The sequence below is a fragment of the Macaca fascicularis genome, chromosome 2 (assembly GCF_037993035.2).
Source record: "Macaca fascicularis isolate 582-1 chromosome 2, T2T-MFA8v1.1".
Taxonomy (NCBI): Eukaryota; Metazoa; Chordata; class Mammalia; order Primates; family Cercopithecidae; genus Macaca; species Macaca fascicularis.
The window spans coordinates 45,812,028-45,833,590 of record NC_088376.1 but is presented as its reverse complement, the minus strand read 5'-3'; the positions used below and the strand labels follow the sequence as shown (position 1 = coordinate 45,833,590).

The 21,563-nt window shown below is 38.9% G+C and overlaps 1 protein-coding gene across 5 annotated transcripts in view; it reads right to left on the bottom strand.

Moving 5' to 3' along the window:
* U2SURP (U2 snRNP associated SURP domain containing) overlaps nt 1-17,517 on the bottom strand; it is a 57,474-nt gene extending 39,957 nt beyond the window's left edge. For all 5 annotated transcript variants that reach the window (XM_065540071.2, XM_074031230.1, XM_065540072.2 and 2 more), the window contains exons 1-6: nt 17,446-17,517; nt 8,140-8,184; nt 6,335-6,466; nt 4,279-4,377; nt 2,035-2,149; nt 1,460-1,593 (exon numbers count right to left, since the gene is read on the bottom strand). In XM_065540071.2, coding sequence (XP_065396143.1) covers nt 1,460-1,593; nt 2,035-2,149; nt 4,279-4,377; nt 6,335-6,466; nt 8,140-8,184; nt 17,446-17,490 — 570 coding nt within the window. In that variant the 5' untranslated portion in view covers nt 17,491-17,517. The remainder of the gene's footprint in view (nt 1-1,459; nt 1,594-2,034; nt 2,150-4,278; nt 4,378-6,334; nt 6,467-8,139; nt 8,185-17,445) is intronic.
* Nucleotides 17,518-21,563: the final 4,046 nt, after the last annotated feature.

Sequence of the window (21,563 nt, the reverse complement as noted above, 5' to 3'; positions counted from 1 at the left end):
GGTATGTCTATAAAATGGAGTATTATTCAACCACAAAAAGGAATGAAGTACTGATACATGCCACAACAAAGATGAACTTTGAAACATTATGCTAAGTAATGAAGCCAGATATAAAAGACCAAATGTTGTATGATACCATCCATACAAAATGTCCAGAATAAACAAATCAAGAGACAGAAAGTAGATTAGTAGGTTGTCAGGGACTGAAGTTAATAGGGAAAAAAAGAAAAATAGGAGTGACTGATAATGGTAGGGATTTCTTTTCAGGTTGATAAAAATGTTCTGAAATCAGAGTGGTGACTGTTGCACAACTTTGAATATACTTAAAACCACTCAATTGTATACTTTAAATTTTTTTTTTTTTTTTTTTATAGATGGGAGTCTTGCTATGTTGCCCAGGCTGGTCTCAAACTCCTGGGCTCAAGCAATCCTCCAGCCTCAGCTTCCCAAAGTGCTAGGATTACAGGCACGAGCCACTGCACCTAGTCAACTGTATACTTTAAAAGGATAAATTTTAGCCAGGCATCTGTAATTCCAGCACTTTGCGAGGCCAAGGTGGGCAAATCGCTTGAGTCTGGATGTTCGAGACCAGCCTGGGCAAAATGGTGAAAATCCGTTTTCACAAAAAATACCAAAAAATTAGCTGGGCATGGGACTACATTGCCTGTAGTCCCAGCTACTTAGGAGGTTGAGGTGGGAGGACCACCCGAGCCTAGGAGGTTAAGGCTGCAGGAGCTGTAATCACACTACTGCACTCTAGCCTGGGCAACAGTGAGACTGTCTCCCAAAAAAAAAAGAAAAGGTAAATCTTATTGTATTGTATGTGAATTGTATCTCAATAAAGCTGGATTTTTTTTTCATTGCTTTTAGAGACATTTTTTAAGCCAAACAAAAAAAACCAGGCTTACTATTCAATGCAATCACATTTGTTCACCACATGTGGCTCCAAATGACATGACCCACATCTGTCTGCCATCTCCCATAAAAACCAAACTCTCAAAGAAAAAGAATTTTTTTTCTAACACTAAGAATATTTTAAGTGTCACTAATTCTGACAGTAATTCCCAAAATGTTCTAAAAATGTTCTAGGAAACAGACACTACACATACTAATAATTTAAATACCTCAGTTCATAAATGTTTAAAAAGACAACCCCATTGCAAGTCAAATATAGTCAATTTTTGACTTGCATTATAGTAAATTTTTGACTTGCAATATATGATGAGCATAAATAGCAAATGTTCACTGCTCAAAGAGCATAAAAAGAATATCATCTATGTGTCCTAATTCATTATCTCTCATCTAAGTAAATTACTGGGTTAGAAAGCATCAAAACTTAACATCTACCACTCCTGCCCCCGCCAAAAATGAAAAAAAGCCAAAGTCTTGCTTACAGTGGAAGTATCACTGGCAGTGCCATCTCTGAACATAAACGGTCAATTACTTAAGTATGACTTACAGGTTTTTTGGTTTCTATCACAAGAAGAGATGGTGGTCTTTCATTGGAAGACTGATTTGGAGGATTTTTTTGATCTGCAAATCTTGAAGATGGCTTATAGATTTTACCTCTTTTCTCATCTGTTTCATGTTCTTCTGAAATTTAAAATACTAAGTTTCAAAACTAATTTCGCATTTTCTTTATTAAAAACAAGTAAAAATTAGTAAAATGCCTTTAGCATTAAAATGTTATCACTATTAACAAATATGAAATTCAAGTATCACCTCAATAATGCTAATTTAATCATTTTGTAGCAAAACTACGACACACATTAAAATCTATGACAAGTGCTCTGCTGTCTTAAAACCTGAAAGGGACTAAATATGTTTAAAATCTGTCTTCAGTATCTCATTAATTGACACTTGGCCATTTATTCTGCTAATATAACCACTAGAGGGTGCCAACAGAAAATGTAAAATTCAAAAGCAACCAAACTTTCTTCCATAATTATCTACCTGCAGTCATTCAACCAAGATGGAGTTTGCTCAAAAACTGTAATAGTTATACTTTATTAGCAGTTACACTTATAAACTTACCTTTAGCTGCATTAACAACACCCCCTCGCACAAATGTTTTCACCTTATTACCATCACTTCCTTCAAAAGCAGCAAGAAACTCCTCATATATCTCAGCAGCTGCCTTTTCATCCTCCTAAATACACATGAAAATATTAATATCACGCAATACAAAAATTGTTAATGTACACAGGGCTAAATTTATCAAGGAATAAGATGGAAGAAAACCCTCCCTTCCCAGGTTAAGCAGTCCTAACAATTAATAACATCTAATCTTTAGTAGATATTAAATATTAATTAATGAAACCAAGAGAGGCTTTGCTCCTCTACCGGCAATTTGTAGAACTAGAAAAGAACCCCTAAGTACAGATTAACTAGTAAATTTGTCTAGAGACTACTCAAGCATCAAATTGCATGACAATTGACTATATGAAAACGTATTTTGCTACTAACGTTTACCAAGTTTCCAAGGCATGATGATTTAATTCAGTGAATATAAATATTTTTCAAATCACCAAAAACATGTGTATTAGAAGTTGAAGCAGCAACATCTACCGACAAGGGGCATTAAAGAAAGCTAAGAAGAATCTTGATATAAAGAAAGCTCAGAAGAAATTTGATAGTTTCAATTATTCTAAATGTTCCCAAAACATCTACGAACAGAAGGCCAACAGAATATAACAGAAAATACAGAATAAAATCAAATAGCATGTGGAAATTTAGTGTTCAATAAAAGAAGCATCTCAAATCAATGGGAAATAAAACTTTTCAATAAATGACACTAGGATAACTGAATATATTATTTGAAAAAAGACAAAAATGAATCTATTCTTGACACCACATACCAGAATAAACTACAAAATAATCTGATTTAATATTCTTAAAAACGAAACCATACAGTAGTAGAGGAAAACGAGGAAATTCCCTTATAAGCTGATAATGGAAAAAACTGAAAAACCAGAAATCATAGGGAAACACTGATCTGATGTACAACAATAGTTTCTGCATGGAGAAAAACACCAGCAGCAAAATAAAAAGACAATCAACAAAGTGAGAGAAAAAAAAAATTGTACCTTGTATAACAAAGTGTTAATACAACTTATAGAAAAAAATGAGCAGACAGTTCACAGAAACAAACACAAGAAAAACTGTTAAACTTTACTCATAATGAGAGAAATCCAAATGTAAAACTACACCCAGATACCATTTTTCATGCAGGAGACTGGCAAAACTCCTCTACTGGCAGTGCTATGGAGAAACATTCATTCATACACTACTGACAGGCGTGCAAAATGTCACTGCCCCTACAGAGAGCAATTTGACAATGACAAATACAGAAAAACTACATTTATGCATTTACCATTCAACCCAGTAATCTCACTTATAAGAACATATCCCAGGCCGGGCACGGTGGCTCAAGCCTGTAATCCCAGCACTTTGGGAGGCCGAGACGGGTGGATCACGAGGTCAGGAGATCGAGACCATCCTGGCTAACACCGTGAAACCCCGTCTCTACTAAAAATACAAAAAAACTAGCCGGGCGAGGTGGCGGGCGCCTGTAGTCCCAGCTACTCGGGAGGCTGAGGCAGGAGAATGGCATAAACCCGGGAGGCGGAGCTTGCAGTGAGCTGAGATCCGGCCACTGTACTCCAGCCCGGGCTACAGAGCAAGACTCCGTCTCAAAAAAAAAAAAAAAAAAAAAAGAACATATCCCAAATCTCACCTATAAGAATGTATCCCAAAGATAACACTAGCAAAAAACCCAAACATATGCATAACATTATCCCTCACAGCATTATTTGTAATGACAAAAGAACAAAACATAAATGCCCGCAGTAGAATTTTAGTTGAATAAATGATTGCATATCTACACAGCCATAGCAAAAGAATAAGGAGTATTTCTATATACTTGAGGTAATTTCTGAGATATAATGTTAAGTTACAAAAGCAAGTTGGAAAAAAGTGTACTGTATAAAGCATACTATCATTAATCTAAAGGGAATGGGTACAATGTGCACACACACACACTTTACTTATACAAAAAGAAGATTAGAAAATAGCCAAAACTATAACAAAGAAAAAAGAAACAGGGTGAGGGAACAAGGATAGAAGCTCGACTCCTAGGAATATATGTTGTATTACAGATTTGACTCAGAGGTGGAGCTGAGAATATCCTAGAGGTCAAGAATCTTCAGGAAACATTCCTCTAATACACTTAGACACATTCATTTCCAAGGATAATTCAAAATACATTTTCAACATTACCTTTTTCTTTAATTCTTCCTGTTCCTTTTTACTTAAAGTTCGTTTAGCTGTACTCATTTTTCCAATACTGAATGCTTTAAGTTTGTTTTCCAGAAGAGGCTAAGAAATAAAAAGTATACCTTTACATATACATTCTTAGTGCTATCTAAAACTTTAATACACATCAACTGATAACTAAGTCTTCAGAATAGATTGCCATTTTTAAAAATTTCATTGTAAAGAAAAGCTGGGGCTACTCTACACGTCAGGTGCCTATCTTACTTGACTCTGACGTTAAGTATTCATCAAAGAATGCCTTCATTCACTAGCTCTAGGTCAAAAACATGCAAAAGGCATGTTCAAAAAAAAGGTAAAAATAGAAGAGACAGACACTAATGCTTAGAACAAGAATAAAAGCATTTGAGGAGGGAAAGTACAGATGTTTCTGGGGGAAAGTTGCAATGACAGAAAACAGATCCTGAAGTAGGCAAAGGGAGGCAAACATTTCCATGGTCCGGGGGCAGGAATTTACCATCTACAACCCTCATTTTACATATTATAAATAACTTCTTTTATATAATTTGGTAAATAACCTCATTCTTCATCAATAATACTGATATTTATGAACATAATTTCATTCTTTGCTGGGATTAAAATATCACCTACAGTATTCAAGGTTTCAGCTCAAGTAAAACTATATCAATTTTAAATATAAGAAAACAGTATTTTAATGAAGTCTTCATTTATGCAACTTAGAGGCAACTTCCTTCTGAAATATAGCCTGAATATACTGTCTGTAGACCTTTTTGTTCAATCAGTTACTCATTTGATTTATAAACTTAAAAGGTAGGAAATGTTTATTAAATACAACCTAAAATACTGAAATCTGAAGGTTTCTCTCTCTACTAAAATGAGAAGCTAACCAATTACAAAATTAAGACTTTAAATTCCCTAGTCATTAAATAGGCTTGCCTTTGGGAGATGCAGAATAGAAGAGTAACATTGCTGCTAACTATTTTAAAGTTAATTAAAATCCCTTTGAGAAAAATAAAGCAGTTTATAACCTAAAAGTCAATATTGGGTTTCAGGAGCAGATGCAAAATACATTTTCTCAAAATAGAAAATCATTTTGCCATCATTTGGTCTCTCCGGTTTCAACTTCAAAAGTTTAAACAAGTGGCAAAATTATATATGAATTAAATGAAACCCAAGGAAAAATCACCATGCTCAAATTTTACTTATACCCTAAGAGCTAAATTCAGACACCCAAGAGAGATATGGCTAAGGAAACTATGGGGTATTTATTCAAATAAACAATATAAGCAATCATTCAAAAGTTTGTTTACAGATTTTTTGCAGAAATGAAAAAAAATTTGTAACTAAAAACAGGGTATTTTAAAATGGGTTCTTGTAAAATAAATCTAGGCAAAGTAAAAATATACTTATACCTAGAACTATTAAACAAGAAAAATAATTTGTTGTCAGTGGTTAATACTGGCTGGTGATGACTGTGTTATGCTACAAATTTAACCACAAGAAAAAATTACTGGACATAGAATAAAAGTCTAAAAGAGCCTGAGAGCACTTTACAGATCTAAAAGTGAGGAAGTTCCTTCTCTGTGTTCCTGTATTACCCTGGGCACTGCACTTATTAGAGTGAATAGCACCTGCTCCTGTTTGTTTTCCAAAGTGAGACTATAAGCTCTCTGGAAACAAGAATAGTGTTTCAATGATCTGTGCATTTCCAGTAACTGATACTTGGTACTTGGTTCAATAAATTTTTGATATAAGTGGGGAAAGATAAACTTGACAATTAACCATTTTAAATCCAAACACCACTTTTCTTTTTGAATAAAATTTAAAACTCTAAAATAAAATATATCTCACATTTGAGCTAAAAGGATGTCCCTATATAAACGAGTTTACTGTTATCCCAAATACAAAAAGAATGCTATTTTCAAATAGAATAAGATGAAACACATACAAAACCAAATATTCAACCACTAAATTCAATCAAGGACAGATTAACACCATTAACTATCCTTTCTTATCTTTACCTTATCTTATCTATACTCACTCTTGAGAGATTCTGATGAGGAGAATCACAAAGGCTTTCACGGGCACTTTCATTCCTATAATTATGTTTTCTTGGGCTCTTAGGTCGCGTCCGACTTGGCATATCACTATCTGAGGGTCCAGATGCATCCATCTTTAGGAAAAGCAAAACAAGAGAAAAAACAAACCACACATGCATACATATACAGCACTGAAAACTAGAAATAAGCCATGTCAGATATTCACAAATTTCATTGTACATTATCAAAATATCACATCCCTTAATATCACCATTGATTTCATCAAAAGAGTTCTTTTTGTTTTTTTGAGATGGAGTCTGGCTCTGTGGCCCAGACTGGAGTGCAGTGGCACGATCTCGGCTCACTGCAAGCTCCACCTCCCAGGTTCACGCCATTCTCCTACCTCAGCCTCCCAAGTAGCTGGGAGTACAGGCGCCTGCCACCACACCCGGCTAATTTTTTTGTATTTTCAGTAGAGACATGGTTTCACCGTGTTAGCCACGATGTTCTCGATCTTCTGACCTGGTGATCCGCCCGCCTCAGCCTCCCAAAGTGCTGGGATTACAGGTGTGAGTCACTGCACCCGGCGTAAAAGAGTTCTTAAGAACAGGGGAAGTTTTCAATAACTCTAACTCACAAGCTTGAATTTTATATTGGTAACAGTTGTTTTCCTTGAAGTAACAGGTTCATTACCTTCATTTTCAAGAAAATGTCTGCCAAAATCCCCAAGTCTGATTCACCATAGTTTGCCTGTCAGTCACTCCCAAGTAAAACTGGTGTTTCATGAAAAAAGCAACTAGTTTCATTTCTCAACTCAAACAAACATCACATTTTGGTAAGCATAAGTGTTATACGTACTTCTTATCACATAGAATATTAAGACAAACTATACAAAAGATCAAGACAATGGTAAATTTTTACTGCTTGATGAAGTAGTAAAATAGTAGTAATTTTTACTGCTTCACCAAGCAGTAAAAATTATTTCTAATTATGCTGGTTTCTCAAGTGAAATTATTGTGCCTGCTGGGGAAGAATATAACGACTACACGTATATTCTGGTGTCACTGCCTTGATTTGTGCTGAAGTGCCAACAGTTTACCCACCGAATGCTTTTGCACCTCCAGCTATATTTGCATTAGTGCAAGTGCCAAAATGGTGAAAAAGGCATAAATAACGCCTTAGTATTATTACAAAATAGTTTTGAATTCACAGACCCTTCTCAGAGATTCTCAGTGACTCCCAGGGATCTTCTGACTCCCAGGGGTCTTCAGACTACACTTTGAACACTGCTGTAATAACATATATAAAAAAATACTTATTGCAGTATTATCTATCCAAAATGTTACTCGAAAGCTTTTAACAAAAAATATATGCCATCAACAAACAAATAACAAACAACTGCACCTCCCCACCATAGAACATTATGATGCCTTAAGAAAGAACAGATAAGAGTTATAACAGTTTACCTGCAGGGATTTCCAACACATGTTCTGTGCAGTAAGAAAAGCATGTGTATAATGCATTCCCATAGTCAAAGTGTAAGTACACATACGTATGTACAGATTTTTACACAATAAAAATCATAAGGAAATATACATACTAGGTTTCTAACATGGCTTGAGAGGGCTAACTTATGCAAGTAGAACATAAAAAAAAGGAAGGCACCTAGAAAAAAAGAGTAAAAGGAAAAAAAGCACACACAATATAATTGTACTTATTTGTGAAGTAAAATCATTGATGTAGGGAAACATACGAGGAGAAATTAAATTTTAAAGGAAAAAAGACAAAGATTGCCTTTTATACTCACATGTGCATCTGAAGATCCAGACGAATGAACATCTGATGATCTCGTCTACAAGTATTAAAAATAAAAGTCAATAATTTAAAAATGTCTTACACTAACAAACTATGTCTCTCATGTTATACAAACTTAGTATTTCCTTACTTCTGGCAATTTCTCCTCAGTTAATTAAACTGAGCAAAGGCAGTCTCTGACTTAGGAAAAGATGATGATACAAAGTAAACGTGTAAGTCATTTCTTTAAAATTCAGCCTGCATATTTCCAAAAATATAATATAAACACTAGTGAGATATATATGAGGCACAATTACCTTTATAGTATACACTGGAAACCTAACCACCATTTATACAACAGAAGTTTTAGGCAAAAGCTCTTCCTAAACATAGATGCATCATTTACTGCCACAGTACTGCCCTGCAACTTCTTGGTTCACAGTACAAAAACTCTCTTCCTTTCTCTAACCACCCAAAGCCACATAAAGAAATCCACATATAAATGCTTGCTGTCTATTAAAAGGTACAAATTCTGGCCGGGCATGTTGGCTCACACCTGTAATCCCAGCACTTTGGGAGGCAGAGGTGGGTGGATCACCAGGTCAGGAGATCGAGATCATCCTGGCTAACATGGTTAAACCACGTCTCTACTTAAAAAATACAAAAAATTAGCTGGGTGTGGTGGCAGGCACCTGTAGTCCCAGCTACTTGGGACGCTGAGGCAGGAGAATGGCGTGAATCCAGGAGGCGGAGCTTGCAGTGAGCTGAGATCGTGCCACTGCAGTCCAGCCTGGGTGACAGAACGAGACTCCATCTCAAAAAAAAAAAAAAAAAAAAAAAAAAAAAAAAAGGTACAAATTCTGCAGAAAGTTCAAGAAAATATTATCAAATTTCAATACAGCACCATTTACAACTCATTTTAAGGGAGATGATTCTATAGCATGTCACAGGCTGCCTGGTGGCACGAGAAAGAGTTCATATGGTATCTTCCAGCAATGTCAACTGTTAAAACTTCAATTTTTCTTAACTGATCAGATTATACATGGTATGCAATAATTTGTTTTCACTACGCATGTAAAGACAGAGATGACAAGCTGCAAGGCTATTAACTAAATATATGCTATCCTTCTGAAAGAAAGATTCTCCAAGAATTTTTACTTGGGGATCCAAAATATAACTGTCACTGAGCTGTTTTTATTTTTGAGGGTACAGGGTAGTGAAATTTTACTTGTTTTTATTTATATATTTAAGTGTTAAGTGTTCAAATGAAATCAAGAATATTGAGATCACAAATATCTCACCTGACCCCAACTCCCAGTCCAGATGTCATATAAAGCTCAAGACAAAATTATTTTAAGAGAAAATTGAAGATTCATATGTTATTTTAAAAAGAGCAAATCAGGAAGATTAATATAGATCCATACAGTATTGTTTTATTTATGTTGTCCAAACATAAGGCTAAGAACAGCTGGTAAGAAGTTTGCACTGAATCAATTTACTCCTCTGAACTCCACTGTATTGCACATTAGCATAGGCAAAAATCAGCCAAGGACAACCAAGCACTGGGACGCCTCCCATCTCATTCTTTCTTTTGTTCTTTTTTTTCCTTCAGACAGAGTCTCACTCTGGAATATAGTGGCAGGACCGTGGCTCACTGCAGCCTCCGCCTCCCAGGTTCCAGTGATTCTCCTCCCTCAGCCTGCTCGGTAGCTGGGATTATAGGCACGTGCCACCATGCCTGGTTAATTTTTGTATTTTTAGTAGAGACAGGGTTTCACCATGTTGGCCAGGCTGGTCTCGAACTTGTGACTCAGGGGATCTGCTCGCCTCTGAAAGTGCTAGGATTACAGACATGAGTGACTGCACCCAGCCCCATCTCACTCTTTCTGTCCATGGTTTTTTTGTCCCCAACTTTTGTCTCCACCTTCATTTTCTTCTTGCAGCTAATCTTTCTTAAACGTCAAGATGGTATAAAAGAAGAAAATTTTTAGTATTAACTATGAAACACACTCTGAAACATATCTTGAAACTCATCAATTTACAAATATCTAGAAATTTAAAAATCCAAAAGAATAAACAACCACTCTTACAAAAGTAGTTCAGGCAAGAGGCTGAAGGGAGTGAAAAAAATCAACGGCCTGGGCCGGGAGCTGTGACTCACACCTGTAATCCCAGTACTTTGGGAGGCTGAGGCAGGTATATCAAGAGATGGAGACCATCCTGGCCAAATCTGATGAAACCCCATCTCTACCAAAAATAACAAAAATTAGACGGGCGTGGTGGCGGGCGCCTGTAGTCCCAGCTACTCGCTGAGGCAGGAGAATTGTGTGAACCCAGGAGGCAGAGCTTGCAGTGAGCTGAGATCGTACCACTGCACTACAGCCTAGGCAACAGAGTGAGACTCCATCTCAAAAACAAACAATAACAACAAAAACAAGTCAACTGCCTTCCAATACACCAGTATTAACTTGCTAGGTAACAAAAACATCCTAATCATAAAAGCAACAAAAAATATAAAAACATCTAGAAACCAATTTAATAAATGTATATAACCCTTGTGAAGAAAAAACAAAAACTTTAGGAGAAATCCAGTTACTCAAGTCACCTTTTCAAAAGATTCATATTACTGGATGGGAAAATTCAATATAAAGATAATGTCAATGATACCTAAATTTCTTTACATATTTAATACAATTTCATTCAACAGCTCTAAATTCCAAAGGGAAATATCTGCAAGGGGGCAAAGGAATTGCCAAAACAATTCTAAAGTTCACCCAGAAAGAACAAGCATCCAAAAGAATAACTAAGAAAGTGTTACCCTTTCTTTAGTCTTTTATGCCATCACATCCAAATCATCATTTCTAGGATTTAAAAACAAAAGATACAAGAACCTAGACATTCTGCCTATTTCCATACAGTTAACTCTTCCCTGACTCCAAGTCGTCATCAAAAGATGAAGCTCTATAATCTTTAAGAATCTCACTTGCATAACCATTCATCAAATAAAATAATCTCTAATACAAAAATGAGTTCAAAAGTAACAATTTTGTCAGCTTTCAAAATAATACAATTTGATAAATTTGCAAATAGAGTAATAACAGCATGGTGTAGGACAATGCACCGGTGTACGATGTAGGACAATGCACCAGCTGATGTCAATTAGCTTAAGATGTCACTAATCACATTTATTGCAAACCAGACATTTTCCACTGATACACACCTATAGCTAAACAGCTTTCAGCACAGAACTTTTTGAGGGTTAAGAACAGTTCAAACAGCAGTTAACACAATTTTTAAAAGAATAATCAACTTCTAAAGATAACAGTCAAAGTAAACAGTAAATATAGCACTACTTCAGAAGCTAAGCCTCTCCCTCTTCTTAACCTGGAGCTGAACTGTATTATTTGTCTTGAGTTTGGCTTTTTATTGTTAACTGAAGAACACAAACGAATGATGCTTAAAGATCTCCTAAGTCTACAGCACAGCTCCTTATCCAAATGAAAGGACCCAAAAGCCGCTGGATGGAGTGGCTCACGCCTGTAATCTCAGCTACTCAAGAGGCTGAGGTGGGACGACTGCTCGAGGCCAGGAGTTTAAGACCAGCCTAACAAAGCAAGAACCCCGTCTCGGGGTGGGGGGGCGGGGGCGAGAGGGAAGAAAGAAAGCAAAGAAAAAAGACACAAAAGCAAGAAATGAAAAGGAAGACTAAGGGAAGTTTGAGACAATAAAGTAGCATACACAAGAGAAATTTTGGAGCAGAGAAACCAGACAGTACTAATGTGGGGAGGGACAGCAAGAAAGTCTAAAAAGAAAAAAAGATCATTCTGATGGCTGCTAAGGGGATAAAAGTGAAGCCAACTACACTACCTATTGCCCTACAGCTTGCTGGCTGAGAACAAAACTAATTTTCTTCCAGCTGCTCCAATTTTACTTCAAGTGAAGGCCCCACATCTGAGTTTCCAAATTAGCAAGCTATCCACAGCAACGTTCCTCCAACACCACCATTCTGCCTAGTGAGCTCTCTATTCTCGTATCTGTCTCCTCATCTCCCACGTTTCTCCTCTCACCCTCTAAGAGCAGCAACTTTCATTTCCACAAGTTTAACAATCTCTCCTGCAGGAAGCATAATAACACCTTAATTGTACTATCTTGACTCTCTTCTACTAGACAGCATGCTCCTCAAAAATGGGTGAAAATGGGTACATTCTTTTTTTTTTTTTTTTGAGACAGAGTTTCGCTCTTTTTGCCCAGGCTGGAGCGCAATGGCGCAATCTCAGCTCTCATGGCAACCTCCACCTCCCAGGTTCAAGTGATTCTCCTGTCTCAGCCTCCCGAGTAGCTGGGATTACAGGCATGCGCCACCAGGCCCGGCTAATTTTGTATTTTTAGGAGAGACGGGGTTTCTCCATGTTGGTCAGGCTAGTCTTGAACTACCGAGCTCAGGTGATCCACCCACCTTGGCCTCCCAAAGTGCTGGGATTACAGGCGTGAGCCACCGCGCCCGACCGCGAAAAATGGGTACATTCTTAATTTAACATTGTCTAACTCAACATCACGCACAAGATCTGGCAAGTGACAGAGTCTCAATATACTTGATTTGTCAGAACAAGTACCTACCACCAAACAAAATTACACTCCACACTGTCAACATACTAGGCTGTCCACTCATTAACCACAGCTACCTAGCTTAATACCACTATCCAAGCCAAATCAAGGTATCCATCTTTAAAAAAAAAAATCATCATTAATACAAGCACTATGTAAATAAAGTTAAATAACAAATGTAAGATGATTTGTTAAATTACTCAAAACACTACCAATACTATATGAAAAGTTGTAAGTACACTCTGAATAACCTATAGCTTATCTAAACTGAGGAACGGCCTTGTGAAAAACTTTAACTCAGGGAATAGATGCCTAACACTACCATTAGCCTCAAGTGCTACTGACAAATGTATCTTGCTTTCAAAAACGTTATTTCAGCAAAATATACAGCTCACAGCTGATGTGCAATAAAATGTTAAAACTACCTATACTAGAATAAGAGGCAGTTTGTAATATTACTATTTTTGATTTTAATATCTTGTAGCAAGTTTTTTTTATTCCAAAAATGACGGCTCCTTGTAAAAAAGAGTGGGGAGTAGAGGGGTAGATGTCTTCAACTTGCATACTAAATGAGCTCTTCTCTCTATGATACCCAGTAAGGCAAATGGGTATCTTTCTTAGAAGGTTTACTTTCCAAGGAAAACAAAGTTTCAGAACTAAAAAACAAAAAGTGAAAATAAAAACTGGACTTTCAGAAAACAATCAATTAAATCCAGAAAGATAGGAATTATTTTTAAAACCATACCAACAGGCATATTCTAGCACCAGTGCTGCAGGTTCAAGTTTCAAGAAAGCATCAATTGAGAAAATGGAAGGAAGTTCAGTTCTACCTTCCACACCAAACGAAAACCTTCTACCAAAAAAAACTACCTTATATTTTAAGATAAGGTTACAACCATATCATAATAAAGATTCAGTTTGAAACTGGCAAACTGTGAAAAGCCTAATTTTCAAGGTATGTATTTTGTTTGGACTTTTTCATAAACTTTCAGTTACCACAAAAAACGAAAACTGGCAGTAATAAATACCTAAGGTTCACAAGCCTTGAATAGATCCTCATTTTACTTATTTCTTAAAAGTGATACTTTTTGTTAATCAGCAAAGGCAGTCAATCAAAACAGTTTCCAAAGCAATTCAGCACTGAATGTGCAAGAAAGTCTGTAGTTTTTTCTGTTTTATCCATTCATCTAACTCAATTTTTAGCGATACGGCAAAAAAGAAAAAAAAGCCATAGTCACAGAGTGAAATAGCAGGGCACGCAATTCCATTACATTAGCAGTATTACCAGCACAGGAAATTGCAGAAGGAAAGAAAATACTAAATTTTCTTCATATCCTAATTTTGCTAAGTAAACAACTGACAGTCCAAAATAATAATTTTTTATAAATTAAATTATAAGAAAATGTTTAACAATTTTATAAGCAAACAATTACAGACTAGCTCTCTGTCCTCTCAAAATCAAAGCTACAACATAACGTCAACACCCCTCCCCAGCCAAGCAATATTTTAGACTAGTGATAAACAAATGCACAGGAAAATTTTAGCTCATTTCTAGAACATTTATTAAATGTCTACACCTGCCAGGCTCTAAAATGCAGAGAACAACAAAATTACACAGAAAATTAAAGTGCATAGGGGTCTCTTCACTAGGGACAATTATGAATAAAGATAAGTCATTCAAGTATACATTCATAAAGTATCATTTTAAAACTAGAGGCCAGGAACGGTGGCTCACTCCTGTAATCCCCGCACTTTGGGAGGCCGAGGCCGGGGGATCACAAGGTCAGGAGTTACAGACCAGCCTGGCCAATAGATGAAACCCCGTCTCTACTAAAATACAAAATACTAAAATACTAAAATACAAATACTAAAATACTAAAAATACAAAAATTAGTCGGGCACCTGTAGTCCCAGCTACTCGGGAGGCTGAGGCAGAAGAATCGCTCAAACCCGGGAGGCAGAGGTTACAGTGAGCTGAGATTGTGCCACTGCACTCCAGCCTGGGCGACAGAGCAAGACTCTTGTCTCAAAAAAAAAAAAAGCAACTAGAAGACCTGTAGAGGTTATCTAATCTAATCTTTTTATAATTAAGAAATGTTAATAGTTTTGCCATACTGTATATTTTAAAATTACCATTTTCCCAATGTCTAGAAATATAAGCATCCCTATCCATATTAATGGGAATTTAACTACCAAAGAAAACGACGAAACATGAAACAGAAGTATCTGTTCACTCCATCTGTATTGTAAAACATAAGCCACTCATCTGTTCTTTCCTGGGGAAAGGAAATCAAACCAGATATCAAAGGCTAGAAATTCCAAATACTGTAGTATTAGCCAAAATGATCTTACACTTTCTCTAACAAATTTTGTGTTAGAAATAAAAAGCAGTGCGGGGCACAGTGACTCACGCCTGTAATCCCAGCACTTTGGGAGGCCGAGGCGGGTGGATCACCAGGGTCAAGAGATCGAGACCATCCTGGCCAACATGGTGAAACCCCATCTCTACTAAAATACAAAAAGTTAGCCGGGTGTGGAAGTGCGCGCCTGTACTCTCAGATACTCAGGAGGCTGAGGCAGGAAAATCACTTGAACCCGGGAGGCGGAGGTTGCAATGAGCAGAGACTGTGCCACAGTACTCCAGCCTGGGCAACAGTGTGAGACTTCTTCACAAAAATAAAATAAAATAAAATAAAAATAAAAATAAAAAGCAGCTATCTGGGCAGTCATTATGACGGCTGATTACTTAGATTCCAAATCACAGGTTTAAAATTTATCCTGACATTTTGAAAGTTAAGAACTTATTTCCTCTAAAAACAAAAAAGGTGAGGGGAAAGAAACTACAATTTATTATGTTGTACTTTATAGACATTAGCTCATTTAATCCTTATATCAACCTTGTAAAAAAAGAATTATATCTACATTACAAATGAGGAAATTGAGGTTCCAGAGTTTAAGCAATCTGCCTTAATATTATCGCAAATATAATTAATTACCAAGTCACGATTTAAACCCAAATCTCTTTTGCTAACAAAATTCATAATCTTCCCACTACATTATGCAGCCTCCAAATTAGTTAAGATATTCTGATTCCTTTTACAGACATCAGTAAGAAATCTGTTAACAGCATCAAGAGATTATAATCTAAGACAATATAAACAGAAAAGATTACTGGATAATCCAATAATTTATTTATAGGGAACAGCCATCATTCACAATCATGAAAAGTACTATTTCAGAAGGAAGTCTGAACACAGACATTGAAATGTTTTCAATGTATCCAAGACCTCAAGTAGGGAATACTTAAAATATTACTTTGAGAAGAAACAGAAATTGTGAGGCTTATGCATGACTTGTTATGAACGTAGCTAACTTTAGTAATAGCTCCTTAACGGTATGTTCTTGTCATGAGTCTGTTGAGAAGAGTTGGTAGAGCGAGTTACCCCTGTATTCCCCCCGCCCCCAAAGAGGGGGAGAAGACGAAATGTACTGAGGGAAAAAAACTGACACAACACCTTGTAAAGCAGCCGAAACTGGCCCCTTATCAAAGTTTCTACGTAACTAAAGGATGTCTGGTAAGACCATTACTAATTATGAACTAATTATTTTGGTGTACATCATTCACCAAGTGGCATAAACAGTCGGATTAGAGAACGCAAGTAGAAAACGAGTTGGTGTTTCTCAGAACTGTAAAAGCAAGCTTCTCTCCTACAGTAAATTTAACTTTCTAATAACTGATTTATAGTCACACATACTCTTTAAGATGTAACAGTCCCCAGCACCTAAAAAAGTGTTATACACCTTTTTGCATCAGCATCGGGAAGTTTAACTACCTAGTGGCAGTACCAATTAATATATTCGAGACCAGAAAACCAAAGCAAACAACGATTAAATGTCCCGCCCAAGATGGCAACTAAGAACCCAACCTTACTAATGCTGAACTACTACCACAGCTCACTGGTTTCACAATACGTGCACAGGATTCCCTGTAAACACAAATGCAATTTACTAATCGTATGTAGCTTAAAAGTCTACGGGGCTTCTCTTTTCACTGTGTTTCTTCAACATGAAGAAAGAGACCACGAGTCCTCTACCCTAAAAAGTGCTTTTTACTTCCCCTTAAGGTAAAGACCACGTGTAGCGTGTACATTAACCTTGGCTATGAAGCACTGCAAAGGAGAGCTTGCTCCCGCCTCTGCATTTCCCACTTCGCGTCTTTGCCCTAGTGGTCCTCCCCTCACAGCTGGCGACCCTAAAGATTATTTATTCCTTGGAGGGAAACTGAGGGAGGCCGGAAGTGAGTGAGATCCAAAACCGAGAAAAAAGCAGCACTTAAGCACCGGGAAGCGATTCCCGCCTCTCTCCCAGGCGCTGTCTGGAGGCCTCAGGGCGCAGGAAGCTGAAATACAGGAGAGCGTTTTCACGACTTCAGACCTCAATCTGAATTCCTGATTTCACTCCAACGCCAAGTGCGGGCCGAAGCACTCACGCCACCACCCCCTGGGCACGCCAGTTTCGAGCTGAATCCAGGCTGGGAATAAGGGGAGATACCAGGCCTCTCAACCTGCGCACCACGGTGCGGCGGCGCCCGGGCCTACCGTCCCGAGCAGAACGCAGACCCCAATCCCAATCGCCTCTCACAGGCCAGAAGCGTCTGTGGGCCCCAGACGACAGTGGTAGATCCGCTGACTTACGAAATTTTGTCAGAAATTACCTTTGAACTGGCCTTCTGAGATCCGCCTGGCGTTTTGTCCGCCATCTTGAGCTTTGCCCCTCCTTCGGCGGCAGCAGCAGCACGGGCGAGTCGAGCACCGAAAGAGCGGATCTCAGCGAAGCCCGCCAGAGGAGCCTGCAAGGCTGAATAGTCGACTGTCGAGATAGCGACCTTGGGGGAAGCCGCTCACGTGACTTCCGGTGTCAGTAATTTCCTCAGCCGCGCTCACTACGCTAGTTTTCCTGGGAGTCACGGTGTTTGGTCACGTTATTGGGTCCGGGAATTCAGAGTATCTCCTTGTCCAGGGCCAGCTGATATTTCACTCTCTTATCCCAACGCCAACCCTTGACAGATGCGAACCAGTCGTATTTCCTTTGTGGGAAGGGAGCCGCTTTTTAAAGACGTGCACTGGCCATCTAGGGAGTAGCTTTTACTTCAACTCAAAATAGGACTGGAGCTGACCGGTGGCCTGGCGCTTGATCGACGGAAACGCTGTTCTCGCCACTTCGGCAGCTCCCACGCTTGCAGTCTGCTCATCTTAAGATGGTGAATGTTGACATACGGTTGCGCCCGAAAAGCCGAGAAGAGGAGCGTTTGACCCAACCTGAGGGTGATCCAGTAGACACTGTTAAGGGCGTCTGCAGAGTGGGTGCGCGTGGAGACAGTCAATGAGAGAAAATCGTAAATACAGACGGTGTTCTAAATCTAGCATGCATGTAAAGTTGTGTGACATTTTTAAAGATTACATTTTACACTTTAGTATTGTTTTCATTTTTAATCACATAAATGGGGGAGCATCATATTAAACTTTTCTGTACTTAGTACTTTTTTAAAAAGTTATTAATCAGGACCTAGATTCAAAGAAGGAAAGCTTGTTTGAGAAGACTATGCCTGAATCAGGCCAGGCAAGGAAAGAAAGGACATTCCAGAAAGAGGGAGTAATTGAGGTAAAAGCCTGTGGCATAAATTAGTACAGCCGGTCTTGCAGGTCACCTAAGCAGTCATTTTATTAGATCAGGTGTGGAGAGGGACGTGGTTGGACGGGGTGTGGGTGCAGGTTCACACAGCGCCCTGAGGTCACCATCGTGCTTAGGAGTTTGAATTCTATTCTCGCCGGGCGCGGTGGCTCAAGCCTGTAATCCCAGCACTTTGGGAGGCCGAGACGGGCGGATCACGAGGTCAGGAGATCGAGACCATCCTGGCGAACACGGTGAAACCCCGTCTCTACTAAAAAATACAAAAAACTAGCCGGGCGAGGTGGCGGGCGCCTGTAGTCCCAGCTACTCGGGAGGCTGAGGCAGGAGAATGGCGTAAACCCGGGAGGCGGAGCTTGCAGTGAGCTGAGATCCGGCCACTGCACTCCAGTCTGGGCGACAGAGCGAGACTCCGCTCAAAAAAAAAAAAAAAAAAAAAAAAAAAAAAAAAAAAGCTATTCTCAGAATGAAGATCGGCCTTTAACAAGGTTGAAATGGTCAGATTTTTATTTTAAAGTATTGCTCTGAGGACTAGGGTGGGAGCGGAGGGCGTTCGTGGACCTCTCCCTAATTCATTTATTCAAAATATTTTTGAGCCCCGTTTTGTGTGTAAAAGCCTGCCCAAAGTGTTGTAGGGCTTACAGAGACAGATAAACATGCACTGTCTTCATATGCTTTAAAACTTAATGAGAAATGAAGGAGACAAGGAAACCGCAAACTAATACTATGCATAACTAAATTGATGCTGCAAGGAAGGATCAATAGCTGAGGGACCTCTGAAAGAAGTAATTAATTCTGAGAGTAAGAGTGAGGAAAAGAGACGGGGCGGGGGAGGGATTGTGGTCATAGAGAATAAAGCATTTGAACCGGCTCTGAAGAAGTAGAATTTTGTTGAATGGCGGGGGTGGGGAGCGAGGGAAGCACTTAGAACAGGATCCGACACAAGGCTGGCCCCTCAGGAAAGATTAACAGACTTATGTGCCAGTGACTAAGGAATCAGCAGGCCAGGCCTCCTATTCTGTATGAGGGTATGAGGGTAGAAGAACAGACAGGAAACAAGAAATGATCAGAAACTGACAAGTGCTACACATGAAATTAGAATGACTTGCACCCTCCAACGCAATTGAATTTACTTCCAGTGCTGGATTCTGTCATACTTTTTCAGTTCTGGGCCTCTTCCCTCAACCTTGCCCTGACCTCTCATTGAAGTGTAATCCAATTCTACTCTTGGTGAAGATGTCCCTTCCTCCAGGAAGGCTTACAGTCCTCCCTCCCCACCAATCCTAAATGAGAGACCCTTCTTCTGTTTCCAAGGAACCTATACCTTCCCACTTTGAAGAGCTCAGCACACTAGATCTTAACTGGGTTTTGTTTTGTTGGTTATTTTTGTTGTTGTTTTGCTTTTTGGTAAGGAGTCTCGCTCTGTCGCCCAGGCTGGAGTGCAGTGGCACAATCTCAGCTCACTGCAAGCTCCGCCTTCTGGGTTCACGCCATTCTCCTGCCTCAGGCTCCTGAGTAGCTGGGACTACAGGCGCCCACCATCACGCCCGGCTAATTTTTTTGTATTTTTAGTAGGGACGGGGTTTCACCATGTTAGCCAGGATGGTCTCGACCTCCTGACCTCGTGATTCACCCACCTCGGCCTCCCAAAGTGCTGGGTTTACAGGCGTGAGCCACCGCGCCGGGCCTAGATCTTAACTGTTTACAGTATAGGATTAGAAAGTGAAATCATCAACTGAGATGAAGAGAAGTGGGACTGGGTATGCCTTGTGGTGTTCTAACAATGCCACAGGCTGATTTTGTCACTAGAAAGTGAATATATGCGCCTGTAATCCCAGCACTTTGGGAGGCCAAGGAGGGCGGATCACAAGGACAGGAGATCGAGACCACTGTGAAACCCCGTCTCTACTAAAAATACAAAAAATCAGCCGGGCTCGGTGGCGGGCACCTGTAGTCCCAGCTACTCCGGAGGCTGAGGCAGGAGAATGGCGTGAACACGGGAGGCGGAGCTTGCAGTGAGCCGAGATGGCGCCACTGCACTCCAGCCTGGGCCACAGAGCGAGACTCTGTCTCCAAATAATAATAATAATAATAATAATAATAAAGAGTGAATATATGCAGCTTTTCAGGCAAATCCCCAAAGTTCTACTTATTTTTAAAATAATTTTTACTAAATACTCCTAAAGAATTAAAAACAATGCAGACTTCTTTCTTCTTTTTTATACCGTAAGCCCCAAAGCAAGTCAGACAAATGTGATGTGACTAGAAATAATACATAGGCCTTTATTAAGGGTTAAGTACACTTTTAAAAGTTCAAAATCATGACCAGGTGCGGTGGCTCAGGCCTATAATCCTAGCACTTTGGGAGGCCAACGCGGGCAGATCAAGGCAGGCAGATGGCTTGAGCCCATGAGTTCGAGACCAGCCTGGGCAACACAGCAAAACCTCATTTCTACAAAAAAATATTTAAAAGTCAGCCAGATGTGGTGGCACACATCTGTAGTCCCAGACAGGAGGCTGAGGTGGGAGGACCACCAGAGCACTGGGAATCTTACCATTGCACTCCAGTCTGGGCAACAGAGTGACCCTAGCTCAGGAAAAAAAAAAAAAAAAAAAAAAAATTGAACATCACAATTATGAGCAAGAGTTCTTGATACATGAAATTCTGGCCCTATTACTCAAATTACAAATTCAGGAAAGTGAAATAGCATGAAAATAATCCAAATGGAATTTTATGCAATCTGAATAATTAGATTAACAATTATTAGTGCTAAGGGACTACACATAAACAGTAAGAATCAAGCAATTTACTGCAACTAATATTACCTTTTTACAATTACACTAAAACCATGCCAGTTTTCTCTTCCTGATGTGTTGATTCTCTGGTGCCCACACACCTGCCATTTGTTTTTAAGGCTTCTTCCTGCAGCAGATACATTCAAGAGAAATTACAAAGTAGTGCCATATATATGCAATACTGAGATGTTTTGTTTGATTCACTCAGGGAGATTTTTTTCTTTGAAATTTCAGCTAGCATTTTAAAACAGAGAGATTTTACATAAAACTCAGGGTTTCTAGCCTTTCTTGAAAAATGGGGAAGTCTGGCAACACTGGGGGACAATCCAGGTGATGTGGCCTGTAGTG